Below are 17628 nucleotides of genomic sequence, written 5' to 3'. Positions count from 1 at the left end.
TCTTAACTCTCCATTCAGAGCAAGGAGACTTTAAGAGATTTATTGATAGGTGCTGTCAATTTTTTTTCACCAACAGCTGCCATTCTTCATGGGAGGAAAATCTCCCCCTTACTCTAAGAAACTATAAATGCGGCAGGCCGGCTGATCCCTAAACAACCACTTAAGACACACAGACACTAAGAAGAACCTAGCTAGTACGAAACACTACATGGCACTTCCTGAATCAGTAGTATGGGTTTGCATACTATCAATTTGCTAGCTATGAGCATAAGTTGGTACAAAAAAAAAAATAGTAGTAAGTGTGGCAGAAAGCTCATCGCTTAAAAGTTGACCATGGCCCATGAAGCAGCCATGACCGTGGTGACACTGATGTAGGCAAAATGGAATGAAGAATAACTTCTCGCCACACGTCAAGTACTTGTGTCAGAGACGTGCTGTCACACAACACAAGGTTAAAGGATGTCACCACTAGCAGTGAGTTCTACTATAAATCAAGCTCTGCGCTTTAACACTATCCGTAGTTGACGTAGCACTAATAGTAGCAGTAATAATACTGGAGCGGTGTGGTGCAGCGGCCAGGGTAGCTGACTTCGGAGCGCAGGGGTCACGGTTCGATTCCTGGCTCCGGCATCAGATCAACTGAGTATCATGTGACATTGGGCAATAGTTCACTTACTTTTTATGACGGTCCCCAGCACCTTGAGACCCATAAGGGTGCGTAGTTCGCGCTTTACAAACCGGACCAACGGCCAGATTCATCAAGCTTAATTGCGCTCTCAAAGGGCCAGATTCTGAGAATCTGGCCCTTTGCGAGTGCAATTTTTGCATTTGGGATTCATCATCCCAAATGCAAAAGTCGCTATTAAAGAATTCGCACATTTGCGAGGAATTGCATTTAAGGAATCTCTTTGAGATTCCTTAAATGCAATTTATGAACCATTTTAAAATTGCGAAATCGCAATTTTGGGCCGCTATTTACCGCGAGGTCAAACCTCGTGGTAAATAGCGAAAAGTTCGAAAAATGCTTCTAAATGCCTTTTTCTGAGTTGCATGTTACATGTCCTTTGGACATGTGTGTGCGCAACACCAATGTAGATTACATTTCAGGGGTGCTACAGGGTGTCCTTTGGACACCCCTGGCACCCTTGAAATCGCATCCTTATTTGCGATTAGCAAATTGCTAATCGCAAATAAGGAATGAATGGGGAGTTATTTCGTATTTGCGATTAGCAATTTGCTAATCGCAAATAAGGAGGCTGTAGGAATCGCAATTTATTTAGCGAATTCTACATGAATCCCGATTTGCAAGTCCTTAATAGCGATTCCTTAATAATCGCTATTAAGGACTCGCAAATCGGAACATTGATGAATCTACCTGATACTTACTTACACCGTGTTGTGTATGTGGTAGCAATACTACAAGTGGCTAAGAGGCTACCTTCAGCAGGTGTTTATATTCCGTAGTGGTAATATTACTTGTAGCAAGAGCTGTAGTAGTGGTACCAGTAGTTGTTAAAAATGTGCACTTCTAGGATCAGTAAAATCTTGAGTAGACATGCCAGAAGTAGTGCAAGTGGTATTGCTAATAGTAGTGTTATATTATTTGCTGTATAGTATGTATGATGCTGAAGTCGGCATTTGTCGTAGTAACAATATTAGTAGCGTTTGCAGCAGCTGCGGTCCATGCAGGTAACAGTGGTGGGCCTGTGTAAGGGGGGATTTCGAGGGATGATGCCAAGGGAAAAATAATTATTTATTTCATTTTCCCTCGACATCATCCCTCGAAATCCCCCTTTACCCGGCCCCACCACTGTTACCTGCATGTACCCCGGCTGGTGTTTGGAGGGGTTCTTAAGGACTTGCTTGTTTTAGTAGCGGGTGAGGATGCCGCAAAAATATTCCTCATTACTCTTGTTATTGCCCAATGTTTCTTTCTGAAACGCGGATGAAAAAGCACTCTATGAAACTGAGTCAATGTAGAGGTTTGACGTTTCAGAGAAGAGAGATTCGGTAGTACATGCATAGATCTGTCTGCCACCTCCAGGTCAGTGGTTCGAATCCAGGCGAGACAAATGGTTTTTCTCTTGGTGTATTTAAAAATAAATGTTATTATTACCCAGTAGCGTCCCTTATATACACTGGAGAAGGATGAGGGGCAAGTTGCTGTTAGACAGTTCATATGTGTGACGTGCGTGATGCTCATAGATCTCGAGACCAAGAGCAATAGCTCAACACGTTCTTATCAGTCATGAAACTGTCAATTATATATCTTCAAGCAGTAAATCCCATCTCTTATTTCCCTCCTAAATACATTTTAGTGAAACTGCGTAGTCCGGATGCTTCGCCGTGTGCCAGCACAGGTCCAACTTCATGCAGTTAAAAAAGTTATACATAACATTTCTCGCCCTCTCTCAACCCTTTTAAAGTTCGCTAATTGCTTCCCGCTCAGATCCTTGAAACTCACACTGAGCTCATTCAACCATACCGTGCAAGCTTCACATTTTGGAAAATTGGAAAGTGTATTCTGTGGCCTAAGAGAGCAGCGAGTGAGCAGGCGAGCTGCAATTGATCAGGGCTGTTTTCACCCAAGCCTCTGAAACTGATGCCAGGAAAAATCCCACCTGCAACAGCAACATTTGAAACAAAAGGATGTCTTTGTGCCAAGTAGCAAAACGATGAAAGTTGACCTTTAACGTCTGAAGGCACAACATCCTGCTCTCTAGCAATAAATAGACGTCCCTATCCTTGTTACGAGGCACAAAGGTCCACATCTGTGATAAGACACATAGGGCCTGTCAGGCCTGTGACTACATGCTAGCAAGTGCAAGGCCCGAGCTGTGCAGTGCTCTCACTCCCTCCCTCCTTGAGACCTGAACCCAGCCATCTGTTTGAAGGAACTCCTCAAAACTGAGATCCCCTCGGATCCAAAGACCTCCCGCGCTTGCATCCAGCACACTATTCGAACTTTCTAATGTGATCGTATCGTGTTTATGGAAATCCACTTTTTCAGGGACCACACTTTATATGATCACTCAACTCACAGTAATCTGAGGCCAAATGTCACCAGCCTTTCAGGCAGCACAGTCTCAACACCAAGGGTGATGAGGGGGTGGGCTTAGACAGCCACAAGATCAAATGAATCTGATCTTAGTCTGTGGCTGCTGGGTCCAGTGCAAACCTCTCACCTCTGCTAGCGTCGGCGTTAGGCTCTCCAATGGCCTGAGCTCTTGGCAGCCTTGCAGCAGAGTTCACGTTGGCTATACCGCTGCATCTCTGTTGGAGCGCTGTCCATTAGCGGTCGGTGGTGGGAGTAGCTGCCGGGCGGTGATGTGGGGAGGGGGAGGGGCAGGGTGGGGGGGTAGTAATCTATGGATTACGGAGGATTACAGGTATGTAAACATAAATAAATAAAAACAAACGAATTCCGTTGCGTGCACTGCATAGCATTCGGGGATAAAGTGCGCGCAACAAAACTCGTTTTATTTATTTATATGTTTACTTACCTGTAATCCTCCTTAATCCATAGATTACTACCCCCCCCCCCACCCTGCCCCTCCCCAAGTCACCGCCCGGCAGCTACTCCCACCACCGACCACTACAGGCGCTGTCTAGTGCAAATTCTTCTGCAAAGTCAGGACCCATGAAGCGCTTTATGGTAAATCTTTACTTCTGACCAGCTGCGGCCCGGTGTGCAGGTAATAGCGGTGGGGCCGGGTCTGAGGTGATTTTGACGGACGAGGTAAAATTAAATAAATCAATTTTCCCTCGTCATCGTCTCTCGAAATTTCCCTACCCTCCAACCCCCCATAAACCCTCCACCCCCTTATCGGCCCAACCGCTCTTACCTGCATGGGCCACATCTGCTTCCGAACAAGACTAACCAACAAAATTCAATCCATTTCAATAAAATGAAGCACTTTAGGCTCCACAATAAAGACAGAGGTTAAGTTTCAAACTATACATGTTTATTAATGGATTAGAACATTTTTCAAATTCAAATCACCAAATTAGTAGTTGTTGTACAGCTCAAACCAATTCAAAATTCATGAAAGCAAAGACAAAGTATAATAAAGGCGTCTCAAAAAGGAAAGGTAAATAAAATCACCTACCCCATAAACAGAGTACCCTATGATGCTAAGTCGGGGAAGAGTTCTGCTAATACATCAAGAAAGAGGGGTTCTGAATTTTCATCTAAATTGCATCAGCTTAAATCACACTATTTAACATCTGATACTTCTCCACATGGTTTCCATATGACAAGGCGATCAGAGTTAAGCACAAGTAGTACTTCCTCAAGCTCCTACACAAAGAGGCTTCTCTAAAAGACTTTCAAACTTACAGTAACCGGCAACACGTAGTACCAAGCTGTACTCTGCAGGTGGATTGAAACAGCTCATTCAAACATTCTACAAGTATCAGCAAAAGAAAACATTTCACATGAGGACAAGAACAAGGTCCCAATCATGTTGCAAACGTGGCATCAGCTGCTCCTGATATACGATTGACATGTGATGGTGAAGCAAGACGGTAGCCAGACGTCAATCATTTTTAAAATACAGGCTTACATTAGCGATAGTCAATCTACATGTGAATAACATGCAGTAAGAATATTTCCTCATAAACATGTTAATGTCAATAAAATTGTAAACATATAATAACAAAAAGGAATCTCCTTCAGGTCTCCGGCCACATAAAACAATGGTGAAGCAGACAGGGTCGGACTGGGAACAGAAACCAGCCCTGGCAAACTGCTCAGCTGACCCCCCCTGGAGTGAGGTGAAGTGTAGCTGAGCAGTTTGCGAGAACCGGTTTCGGCCGATTTTGTTACAGGGGCTGACATTGCCGACCCCCGGTAACAAAATCGGCCCCCCAGGGGCCCTAAACCGTCCCTCGCTCTAGCGGCCTACCAGGGAAACGCCCGGTGCCCGCTATGGCCAGTCCGGTCCTGGTAGAGAGGAGCTGGTAGACTGAGATGCCTGAGGTTAATCCACAATGCTTGGCACTTGGCAGAGCTCAGGAGTCTGCCATACTCTTTTTCTACTCCTGCCTTACACAAACAATTCAAGAGTGGTTGCAGGAAGCGGACTCTTTATCTAGTGGACCAATAAGAGGTACACAGAGGCACAAATGATAACACTAATGCTCTCTTTTGTGGTAGTGTGGGCGAGCAGTTAGGCATATCAGAGTGTGGTGCTAAGCATTTATCGCACACACAAAGGCAGTAAGTGAGACACACACTCAATGAAGAAATCTGCCACTAATTTATTAAAAATAACACATACTTTTATATGAATTTAAATAGCAAGATCTTTGCAATCAGTTAAGTACTTTTCGAGTTATGAATTTTTCGAGTTATTAAAAGTTGACACTGCAATTTTTGGGAGCGGTAATGTTATCCTATAGGGCAAAAACAAGTACTGCATTCGGGCACATTACGAGACTGTTCTCCATGACTTAAGGTGAGTATGGGGTTAAGTCCAAGGCAGCACCAACAGGTCACCTCGGACCGCGCTGGGTCAACCAGGTGCAGAGGTGCGTTTCAGCCCCTGGTACCCCGTTCACTGCAATGGGGAATGGTCTGGTTAGACATATGCTGCTAATTGGGGCTGGGGGGGGAATCTGGTCGAGCCCACAAGGGGGCTCAGTCCTTGAGCTGCTCAGGCACTTATTGACACCATTGGTCCACTTCTCCTCGGGCTGTGGGGCTCGAGCAGTGGTTTCTTTTGGCGTCAGGCTGTGTTGCTTGAATCACTTGTGGTTGGAGGGGGCCTGCATAAAGAGGCTGTTGGCAATGACTGGAAGCCCGTTCTGGGCAAACCCAAAGGGAAACTTAGCTCTTGTGGGTCTCAGGACTCCGTTGGCACTGTCGCCCCACTCGTCCTCAGGCTGTGGGGTGGGGGCGCATAGATACTTTGAGGAGTCAGGTGGCGGTGGTCAAAGACTCACACTTTGTCCGTTTTCTGCGGACAAAGGGACAGCTGGACCACTCTTGGTGTGGGTCTCACTGTCCCTGAAGTCCCTCAACGCGCAGGTCAGTTTTCCAGGTGTCTAAGCCTGCAGGGGAGTAGCTCCTCTACTCCAAAGGAGTTTCTCTGGTGATTGGCAAAGCACTGGCAGCCCCCTGGATTTCTTGGAGTCTGCACAGGGGCAGGACGAGTATGGCTTTTCCACAATTGTCGGGGACAGCAGGCAGGTGCCAAGTAGGTCGTTGCTCCTCTGTTCTCATGACAGCACTCTTCTTTGTCCACTCCTTCTCTTTTTCCATTGAAAACTGAAGTTGTGCTTTCAGGGGTCCCCTAAATACTCAATTTAGAGGCGTTAAGGGGAGAAAGGTGAGGTAGCCAATGGGCTACTTACCCCTGGGGTCACTGCACCCCCAAAATGACCCTGTCCCAGAGTTCCTAATTCTACCACACACTAAATGGTGGAATTCCTAACTTCGTGTTCACTTCAGGCTGTTTACCTTAATGCTGTGTCAGGCCTGGCAGTGCAACAGCCCTCCACCTAGTTAATTTTCCTGTTGCCCCTGTGCCATATGGGCCCAGGGCAGGAGGTGGCACCTCAACTGTCTGGGGAAGCCTTGGATTTCATATCAAAGGTGGTAGAGGCCTTTGAAGCCTCCTGCCTTGATATTTACTGGCCTTCCCGGAGGAGGTGCAAACACCTCTTTCCAGAGCAGGCATTGTTTCCGTCCTCTGGGTGCAGGGCTCTCACCTCCTGGCAGTCAGAAACTGATCGGTGGTGACAGGCTGGACTGGATCAGTCAGCCAACACACTAGAGGGCAAGTAGGGTTCTAAGAAACCCTCTGGGTGCATATATTAATAAATATATCACTGGCATCAGTGTGGGTTTATTAATATGAGGAGCCTTTATGTAGCTAGGGAACTCATTTTGGCCAATGCCCAGTACTTACCTTAAGATGGCTTCCCTGCTCACTTGTAATGTCCAGCAATGGAACTAAACATTATAGGGGCTTATCTGCTCATGCAGATATGTCCTCACATGTACTATAACCCACCCTGTCTTAGGGCTTCCAGGCTGTAGGGATGACTTACATATAGCCCATGCAGTATATTTGGCATGGCACACAGGAGTGTGCCATGCCGTGTTTTCAATCATGGTTTCACCCTGTCATGCAGCCTGCAGTGGCAGTCTGTGTAGAATTTGTGTGTGGGTCCCTTGGAGTGGCGTAAGATATGCTGCAGTCCTTAGGGGCCCTCTTTAGTACCTATACCCTAGGTACCTGAGGTATCTTTTACTAGGGACTTGCAGGGGTGCTGAAGTCCTTAGCCAGTTGCAGAACAATTGGACAACACCATGTTTACAGAAGGAGCCTGGAACTGAGGTCTGGTTAGCAGGCCTCAATGCACTGTCAGAGTAAATAATCAGCACCTAGTAGCTAAAATGGGGGCAAAAAGTTTGGAGACAACTGCAACAAACGCCCAGTTTCGTACAGTAATCTACTAGTTTTACATACTTAAGGCTGGAATTCAAGAATAAGCCAAGAGTAGTGCAAGACTGTCAGATCAAAATCTTTGTGAATTGGGTCCTTGCTGTCTTCTGATCATTGGCTTAGTGAAAAGCTGTGTAAATGTTTGTTTCCTTATAAACTATGTCTTGGAAAGCATTAGCCCAAGATATCAGGCCTACTCATAGACAAATTTAAAAACCGTCAGGGAGTGAACAGTTTGCAGACCTTTGGTAAATTTGTAATCTTCTCTGAAATCCCACCCTTTTTGAGTGTGTAGGAGCTGAGAAGAGACGAGCCAAAGCACTTAATGAGGCAGTCCTCTTGGAATGACACCATGAACACCTATATATTGCCATTACTAATACATTTACTGTCTGTTTTCAATGTCTCGTTGCAGATACCACCCTCCCACAGCAGCAAACACACAAGTGCTCACACAGGCTGTAGGCGATGGCATCTCAATTGGGATTGTTGGATTTGCAGTTGCGTTTTCTGTAGCCAAAGTATATTCAATCAAGCATGGCTATGTCATCGATGGCAATCAGGTACTGATAAAAATTGGGAAGCTTGTTTTGTGTTGAAATGAGTGTCGCATCTCAAAACAAATGTTGCTTCAAAGAATGTTTTCTGTGTGGGAAGATATGATGTGCTGCTGGCCATAACGCTTTTTAAAAGAAGGCAGTCTAACAAGTGAACATATGTGGGGTGTCCATGATCACACATGTTGCTTAATATTTACTGATGCATAAGAATTCATGCGAGTCACCAATGTGTTCATGTTTTGCATAGATGCAAATGCATGAATGTGCACAGAACATAAAAAAGAAATGTACAAGTCGCATTCTCAAAATAGTAGTCATTAAGAAATTTGTCATGAGAATTTGTACATCACACAGGTACTTTTTGCACAGGTACTTTTTGTGTGGCCTCACATTCTTGTCATCGTATGCGAGGGATTTATAAGCCAAAGTTCATATGGGGGTCTAAAATCATTTGTATCAGTGGAAGTAACGCAGGTGTGCCAGGCACACAGCAAGGATCTTTGAGGCCTTTGACTGTGCTTTCAAGGCTTCAGGATAACCTAATGTACTGCATTTTCAGGTACTGTGGTTAGAGGACCTTTTTTAATGTGAATTCTTCCAGCTGGTCTGTTCTTGTGCTTTGGAGGCCCATCGTCAGCCCTCACTGTTCAGATCTCCTGTCCCATGTTCAGGTCTCTTGAGTATGGCCTGATCTTCGGCAGTAGGCCCTTTCTCCAGGAAACAATGCAGGTTCCTATGATGCAAGGCAGGCCTCTAGTATCTTGGCTTCAGTCAGCTTTCTCTGCTACACACTTTTGTGTTGTTCTTCAGGAGAAAAGAAAATTAAACATCCATGCTACTCATCATATAAATGTTGAGCAGTAACTATTCCTGTAGGTGTGCACTGTATAGACATAGACAAATATTTGCAAAGAATATATATTGAGTGTATTGAATATAAATTAATGATTATACTTTGAGACACAAATATACATCAGTTTGGGATCACTGAAAGAATATCGACAGTCAAAATATCGACTTACCAAAATATCGAGGTAAAAATATAGAATGCCAGAATATCGACTTCCTATCTACAAACAGGTAAGTACAAAAATATTGACTCCAAAATATCGATAGGAAAAAATATAGACAGTCAAAATATCGAATTTTTTTAAATATCTTAAAAGTAATTTAAAAGTAATATAATAATAAATATAATTAATTTAAACATACTTAAAATACTTAAATAAACTTAAAATTAATAAATAATTAATGTAACTTTAAAAAAATATATATTTTAATTTTAAAACAAATATATATATATATATATTTATACATATTATTAACAAAACATATACAATATCTTTTCCGTAGGATAGCGAGAGGGTTAAATTTACTATTCACACTCCAGAGAGTGCAACAGTAGGGAAAGCGTTGGATAGCGTAGGGGTAAAAATTACTATTCCCACTCCAGTGAGCGAAACAGTAAGGAAAGCGTTGGATAGCGTAAGGTTAAAAATTACTATTCCCACTCCAGTGAGCGCAACAGTAGGGAAAGCGTTGGATAGTGTAGGGGTAAAAGTTACTATTCCCACTCCAGTGAGTGCAACAGTAGGGAAAGCGTTGGATAGCGTAGGGGTAAAAATTACTATTCCAACTCCAGAGAGTGCAACAGTAGGGCAAGCTTTGGATAGTGAGAGGGTAAAAATTACTATTACCACTCCAGAGAGAGCAACAGTAGGGAAAGCGTTGGATATCGTAGGGGTAAAAATTACTATTCCCACTCCAGAGAGCGCAACAGTGGGGAAAGCATTGGATAGCGTATGGGTAAAAATAACTATTCCCACTCCAGAGAGTGCAACAGTAGGGAAAGTGTTGGATAGCGTAGGAGTAAAAATTACTATTCCCACTCCAGTGAGTGCAACAGTAGGGAAAGCGTTGGATAGCGTAGGGATAAAAATTACTATTCCTACTCCAGAGAGTACAACAGTAGGGAAAATGTTGGATAGCGTAGGGATAAAAATTACTATTCCCACTCCAGTCAGTGCAACAGTAGGGAAAGTGTTGGATAGCGTAGGAGTAAAAATTACTATTCCCACTCCAGTGGGTGCAACAGTAGGGAAAGCGTTGGATAGCGTAGGGGTAAAAATTACTATTCCAACTCCAGAGAGTGCAACAGTAGGGAAAGCGTTGGATAGCGTAGGGGTAAAAATTACTATTCCCACTCCAGTGAGTGCAATAGTAGGGAAAGTAAGTACTTCATATATAAATATAAGTAACATAAATATTAATACCAATTACAAAATAATTAAAATATTTTACAATTTTATAAAATATATTAATTAATCAATTAACATTATAAATAAAAATTAACTAATAATAAAAATTACCTACTAATACTAATTATTTACCAATTACCAATACATTAATTTACAATATAAAAATAAATAAAAATTAGACACAAAAAATATTTAAAAAATGTCATTACTTACAATTAAATTACTTCCCAAGCTATTCCCCTATAAACACACAACCCACTACAGAAAATAATGTAATAAAAGTAACATATTTATCAATTAATCAATTACAATAAATTACAAATTATATTTTAATTAATTACCAATTAATAATTAATTAACAATTAATTCTAAATAAATAACAATAAATACAATTACATATTTAATTAATTATAATTAAATTACTTCCCACCCTATTCCCCTATAAACCCACAACCCGCTACAGAAAATGAATTGCTAAAATTAACATATTTATCAATTAATCAATTAAAATTAATTACCAATTATATTTTAATTAATTACCAATTAATAATTAATTACCAATTAATTCTAAATAAATACCAATAAATAAAATAACATATTTAATTAATTATAATTAAATTACTTCCCACCCTATTCCCCTATAAACCCACAACCTGCTACAGAATTATATTACACAAAAATTTTAAATTAATATTAACTTACCTTAAATTCGATATTTTTGTTGTCTATATTATGTCTAGTCGATATTATGTCCATTCTATATTTTTGATTCGATATTATGTCCCTTCTATTCGATATTAAAATTTTCTAGTCAATATTTTGGTATTCTATATTATGTCTGTTCGATATTATGTCTATTCTATATTTTTTACTCGATATTATGTCTAGTCGATATTTAAAACTCGATATTTTGACTCTATACCGAGTATACATACATTGATGCATTAAGTGGAGTCCACTAAACATGTACAGAGTGAACAAACTATAAGAAAGCTCATATTAATTTTGGGAAAAAATAATCCTGCATGAATATGCACTCGAAAGGGAATGTTTTTGATAGGACAACAAATCACTGTGCTCTACCTAGCTCCATGTAGTCACTGTCATTCACTAATTAAGATTTCAATGGGAGTCAAAGGCACAATGGACACAGATAGGAACTGTGCACGATTATTGGCAATAAATCCATGAAATGAAAACAATGTGATTTTGAATAAAACTGAGAGTGTTTTAAAACTGCTGCACTGCTTCTGGATAATCAGTTATGTCATGGCAATCCTTGACGTAAATCCATGTGGTAGTCTGGAAAGATACTTGTATAGGGCTGTGATTCACTTTGTTTAAAGCACCACAGTTAAGGAATGAGTTTCAGAAGTTCTGAGATTCAGACATTTAATTTGTGGCTCTGGTTTCACATTGCAGCCGTCACCTGACCCTATGTGATCAAATGAAAAAGAGATTTAAGAAGCCCACCTCAGAGAATGGATTTGTTTCTGCCTACACATTGTATACCTTGAGTATAGTATTTTATTGGGCATGAGGTGTGTGCTGCCGTCAAAAAGCCTTGCTTGTCACTCTCCTGTTAACCCCTAGAGGGAGTTCTGTCACCTAAATAATTTAATGATGTGGCAGTTTGCAATGGAAAGACTCATCTACCATGCTCTAGCATTGGCTAATAATATTGCTAATGGGTCACAACATGCTTGTTGTGTGCATTAACTGCAGCATGGACCACGTTTTTATTCCTTGGCTAATCCAGTTGGTGCATAGAGCTTCCTAATAACGATGTTCCCTCTTTCAAAATGGCAGTGACAACTGACGTAATGCTGCAAAGGTATCTGTACATTTGTTCCCCACAATTATGTGTGTGCTGTGCAGAATAAGCCATTTGTTTTGCTTTGCCATCCCAGCACTCTGATGGACACACCTGTTGCTACAACCTCAAAAGTCTCATGCCGATCCTTCCTCCTGCACCAACCCATTGGCTAAGTTTGCTCTCCCCAGCTGCCGCGGCCTGCACACGACCAGCTTCCCTAAGCCATGTGAGTGTGATTCACGGAGATTTTGGGTTAGCCCGGACCACATGGCCCCATTTTGACTATAAAATGGGAAGGAATGCAGATAGTGGAAGAGAGCAACAAGACGAGCCCCTTTTCAAATGTAAGGAATTGTATCCAGTTTACGATTAGACAGTGCTGTTGTTTCATTGCCCAGTCTCTGCTCCTGTCCTTTCTGCAGACACGTGCACACTCTACTCTTAAACTGCCCACTTTGCACCCCTCAAATTCTGCTCACTAGTGGTGACTTAAGATCTTTCTAAGTGGTGCCCTATAAAACGAGTACAAGGTGTCTTATGACAGGAATTACCTGAAATCTCAAATTCAGCATTTTACTAACACATGGACTTGTCAATATGTGTTATAAGTATGATGTGAATGAAAAAGTGCACTTTATTAAAATATCTGTATAGGGCGTATACTTGGTTTCACATGACTTACACAGCAAGAATATTGAAAATTAAGTTATCCACTTTTTTTAAATGAATATCACAGCACCCAATTCATCCTATGAAATGCTTGAATCTTTTGGCAAACATGTTTTTTCATCCAGTAACACTTTGCATGTTAGGACTTTCAGACCCAACTTACAACGTAAAAAAAAAACTAAACATCCTAGACTAATGCATTGTGGTGAATGGAAAGCCAGGAATGTCTGAATGTGTCACACAATACATTAGGGAACTGTGTAAAAAGTTTAAAATGGTTTAGCTTGTGATTTTCATCCTATATTTTTTAAACCAATCAAAGCATCCGTGAAGAGGTGGAATGGCAAAGATTGATTTTTATGTGACGACGTCAGAATTCAAGTGATATTTGTCAAACATTCAAACTCCATTGGAGCTTACTAGAAATGTGACTGCCTACCGCAGTGTTAGCCAGAGGGACTGGAGGACCAATGTTACAGCATCAGTTGCAACCCCCACCCCTTCTTTGGTCACAGTGTGTAGCAGCAGCAACTGAACGTCTGAATTGAGAAGACAAACAGTAAACCTCAATGTTGGTGCAGCGCCCAAGCTTTGGTGTGCTTTCATGAGCCCCAGCCTCAAATGTTGTTGGGGCTTGAGCCCCAGTGTCCTATAGAGGCGGGTGCCCGCGCCAACAGCCTCAGACAGCTCACCAGTGTGGAACCTGGCTCCACAGAGCTCTGCCATCATGCAGGCCAACAAGGCCTAAACATTGATCTACGTTGCAGCTTCAGAAACACTAACCCCTAGATTCATCAAAGTCCCGATTTGCGAGTCCTTAATAGCGATTATTAAGGAATCGCTATTAAGGAATTGCAAAACGGGATTCATGTAGGAATCGCTAAATAAATTGCGATTCCTACACATTCCTTATTTGCGATTAGCAAATTGCTAATCGCAAATAAGGTATAACTCCCCATTCATGAATGGGGAGTTATTCCTTATTTGCGATTAGCAATTTGCTAATCGCAAATAAGGATGCGATTTCAAGGGTGCTAGGGGTGTCCAAAGGACACCCTGTAGCACCCCTGAAATGTAATCTACATTGGTGTTGCGCACACACATGTCCAAAGGACATGTGTGTGTGCAACAAGCAACTTAGAAAAATGCATTTAAAAGCATTTTTCTCGAACAATTGTGGGCCACATTGGCTATAACAGTGGCCAAGAGAGACATCGCACAAAAATGGGGTGCTCCGGAATTACCTACGGTGTCTGGGTGGATTAGAAATATGGACCTTCTGATGGTGAAGGAGAGGGCGGTGTATGTGTTGCGGGCCTGCCCCAGAAAATGGAATAAAGTGTGGATGCCTTGGAATAAATACAGGGGGGAACCATGCACACCCTTACCAGAGAGTGACGACTTAGATTCGGAGGAAGATGAAGACTGAGAGGGGTGGACTTGTATGTTGAACCCGGGTTTGATGTTGGGATGGAGTGAGACATTGCTAATGCCTTAAACTGTACTGACATTGTGCAATATGCGACAACTACCTGTGACATGGTGAGACACTTTACTAAGACGATGACATTAGTTGAGCTTACAAGTTACAGAATTTCTTCTTCTTACTGTTAGATAAAGTTGGTAAGACCAGAAGGCAGTATTATAACTGGGTAAATAGTGAATAGGAATAGGATGTGAGGTACTGATGAATGAGAATCTATGCACAATAACTGCTCTTATTTCTTGCATTTCAATAATGTGGAATTAATCACGAACGTCAGACTGTGGTATTTTCTATGCATAGCTTTGATACGACTAAGTACAGAAACAAACCTACTACTCGTACTTGTTATTGTAAATAACTTTTCTGCCCTACTGTCAATAAAGTATTTTTAAAAAAAAGCATTTTTCTACGTTTTCGCTATTTACCACGAGGTTTGACCTCGCAGTAAATAGCGGCCCGAAATTGCGATTTCGCAATTTAAAAATGGTTAATGAATTGCATTTAAGGAATCTCAAATAGAGATTCCTTAAATGTAATTCCTCGCAATTTAGCGAATTCGCAATTACAGATTTTTGCATTTGGGATGATGAATCCCAAATGCAAAAATTGCGCTCGCAAAGGGCCAGATTCTCAGAATCTGGCCCTTTGCGAGACGATTTTTTAATGATGAATCTACCTGTAAGCCATTATGTAGGCCAAGGATGGCCCAGGTGGAGGGTCAACCCCTCCCATGCTCATGATGAGCTCAACTCTTCATGAGCCACGGTGGCCGTGTGATCATGACAAGCTCAGCTCGTTATAACGGTCTGAACGCTCGCACGCAGGGCTAATTCCCCCGCTGTGCTGAACGTTCTGAAGAAACGGGTGTGGCCGTGACGAGCTCAGCTCGTCATGAGCACATGGCCACCAGAACATCAGACAGAACTATTTTTAGGAAAGCGCTCCCTGAGCTTGTTAGCTCCATGGCGCTTACCTCAGCTAATTTTAGCATTATTGGGGATTTAAATCTCCATTTCGATGCTTCTGATACTCCAGCGATAAGTGGCATCCTTGCTGATCTAGAGGCTCTTCAGCTATCGCATCTGATTCTTCACCCCACACATGAGGGTGGTCATATCTTGGACCCATTGTTTACCAACTTGACTGTGGCCAAAGTTAGTCCGCCTAGACCTATAGCTTGGAGTGACCACCATCTTGTCGAGTTTCAGGTTATCACTAAGGACCCTCTGTATAAAACATCAGACAGAACTATTTTTAGACGTCCTTGGAAAAAACTCAAACTTGCGGAATTCCACCATTTTCTGGAGTCCTTCCCTCTGACCCCTCCTGGCGATGTTGAGTCTGGTTATATTCTTTTCTGTGACTGGATCACTAAAGCTCTTGATGTTCTGATTCCTGCGGTGTGGAGTAAGAGCCGTCGACCAGGACCTAGTCCATGGTACAATGACTCCCTACGGCTTATGAAAGCTACCTGCAGACAAGCAGAGAGAGCATGGCGTAAGACCTATGAGGTGGGACTGAAAACTCTTTATCTTGCCAAAGTTAAATTCTATCATCGAGCCGTTTGTAGGGCTCGCGCAGCGTACTATTCTCATGAATTCACTATGAGCACCAATCCTACCAAATTGATTTTTAAAGTCTTAAAAGATCTCACTGCTAATAGAGCTGCTGTGCCCGAGGTCTGTTCACTATCTCATTGCGAGGCTCTTGCAGCCTTCTTTGTTGATAAAGTGACTAAGATCTACCGCTCCTTCCCTAATACTATGCTGCCAAGTGTGGAGTTGGGGTCCACTCCTTGTAACAACTTGACTCTTTTGACACTCCCAGCTCTTTCGGAGGAAGAGTTGGAGAAATTGGCAGCTAAAGTGAAATCTGGATCCCCTGTGGACCCACTTAGGCCAGCTCAATTTAAAGACTCAGCTGCTTTTTGCTTGCCTCCTATTCGTCACCTTATCAATTTATCCCTCTCTTCGGGTATAGTCCCCTCGAGATGGAAGGAAGCTTATGTCACCCCCATCCTGAAAAAACCCTCACTGGACCCTCTAAAACTTGAGAACTATCGTCCTATCTCCCTCCTTCCATGGGCTGCGAAGTTGACAGAAGCCCATGTAAACGGCATTCTGTCCAATCATCTTCAATCTGCTAACACTCTAGACCCTTCGCAGAATGGCTTTCGTGCTGGGCACAGCACTGAAACAGCCCTCCTCTTGAGGTTCCGTGACAATTGTCAGTGATGTTTTCGACTCGTACGAATATGGTCGAGTCTGGTATCTATGAACCGCAAATGACGAGTTTAGTAAGTGTGCGCAGTTTCGCTGTGCTAACTTAAACCGTTCGTTTGTTATGTGGGTTTTTTTATCTGTACCCACGGGTTCCATCTTAGATACGGCATCCATTTTGTCTCTTGCCCTCAAGTAGCCAGCGAACGGACGCTGTCCGCTTCGCGACCCTGGGACTCCCAAGATATTTGCGGAAGACACATGTTCTTTGTAAGTGTCTTTACACATGTTCTTTGTAAGTGTCTTTATGACGAGGGGGATGATACTGTAAGGCAGATGGCCCCGCTCGAGGCTCATCTTGCCGCACGGACTTATTGTCTCAGCCGTGCATCTCATTAGGCACGTCCCTTTGATGTCTGTATCTCGTGTTTCTCGATACCTCCCTTTTACACCCTTTCCGATCTCCCCACTGTCTCCGTCTTCCTCTGCACCTGTCTTTGTTCCTATTTCGATCTGTTTTACTGCTGATTGGAATGCACTAATGTTGGGAAGATGGGTTTTTACAGTTGGGAACCGCCAAATGTTTCCGCACTTATGTTCCGGACCTTGTGTGTATCAAAGTGACCAAAGCGACCCCTCTGGGGGATAATTGTGGGAACCGGGTTGTAAACCTTTGTGTATCATGTTGTCCTATGGGTAAATTCTGTATAAAAGGAGCGATCCACAGAACCAATTTGAAGCAGTCTCCCCAAGTTGCACGTGTTGTACTTGTCGTGACTTCTGTGTTCCCTGCAGTAAATAAACCTTGAATCTTTGACGCCGAAGGAAGTGTCCCGTGTCTCTGTCATTCGTACGCCGGAGCAAGTTACCCACGAAGGTTTCAGGTGTTGTGCCCTGGCACCGCTGGGTCTTAAAGAACCCAGTCCTTCAGTTGGCGCCCAACGTGGGGCTGCATCAGTGGTACCGGTCCAAGCCCGACGATCGTGAGGAACTTCGTGTGAAATCTCCGAGGGAAGGTGCACTCCGCTTCATCGATCCTGTTGTCGAAATAAGTGGCCCAAAGACTTTTCCCGCGAAGATTCCCGCCTCCTGACGGCTGCGACGGACTGCTGCCCTGACTGTAGACCTGTTTTGGCGCCTGGCGTAGACCTTGGTATAGCGAGACG

General features: G+C 42.8%; 1 protein-coding gene across 2 annotated transcripts in view; it reads left to right on the top strand.

Moving 5' to 3' along the window:
- Positions 1-17628, top strand: part of LOC147750611 (chloride anion exchanger-like) — a 334851-nt gene that overhangs the window by 231051 nt on the left and 86172 nt on the right. For both annotated transcript variants that reach the window (XM_086967201.1, XM_086967202.1), the window contains exon 9: positions 7870-8017. In XM_086967201.1, coding sequence (XP_086823327.1) covers positions 7870-8017 — 148 coding nt within the window. The remainder of the gene's footprint in view (positions 1-7869; positions 8018-17628) is intronic.

This window comes from Lissotriton vulgaris, chromosome 1_1 (genome assembly GCF_964263255.1).
Source record: "Lissotriton vulgaris chromosome 1_1, aLisVul1.2, whole genome shotgun sequence".
NCBI classification, from domain to species: Eukaryota; Metazoa; Chordata; class Amphibia; order Caudata; family Salamandridae; genus Lissotriton; species Lissotriton vulgaris.
The sequence above is the reverse complement of the archived record's forward strand: the minus strand, read 5'-3'. Positions and strand labels throughout refer to the sequence as shown.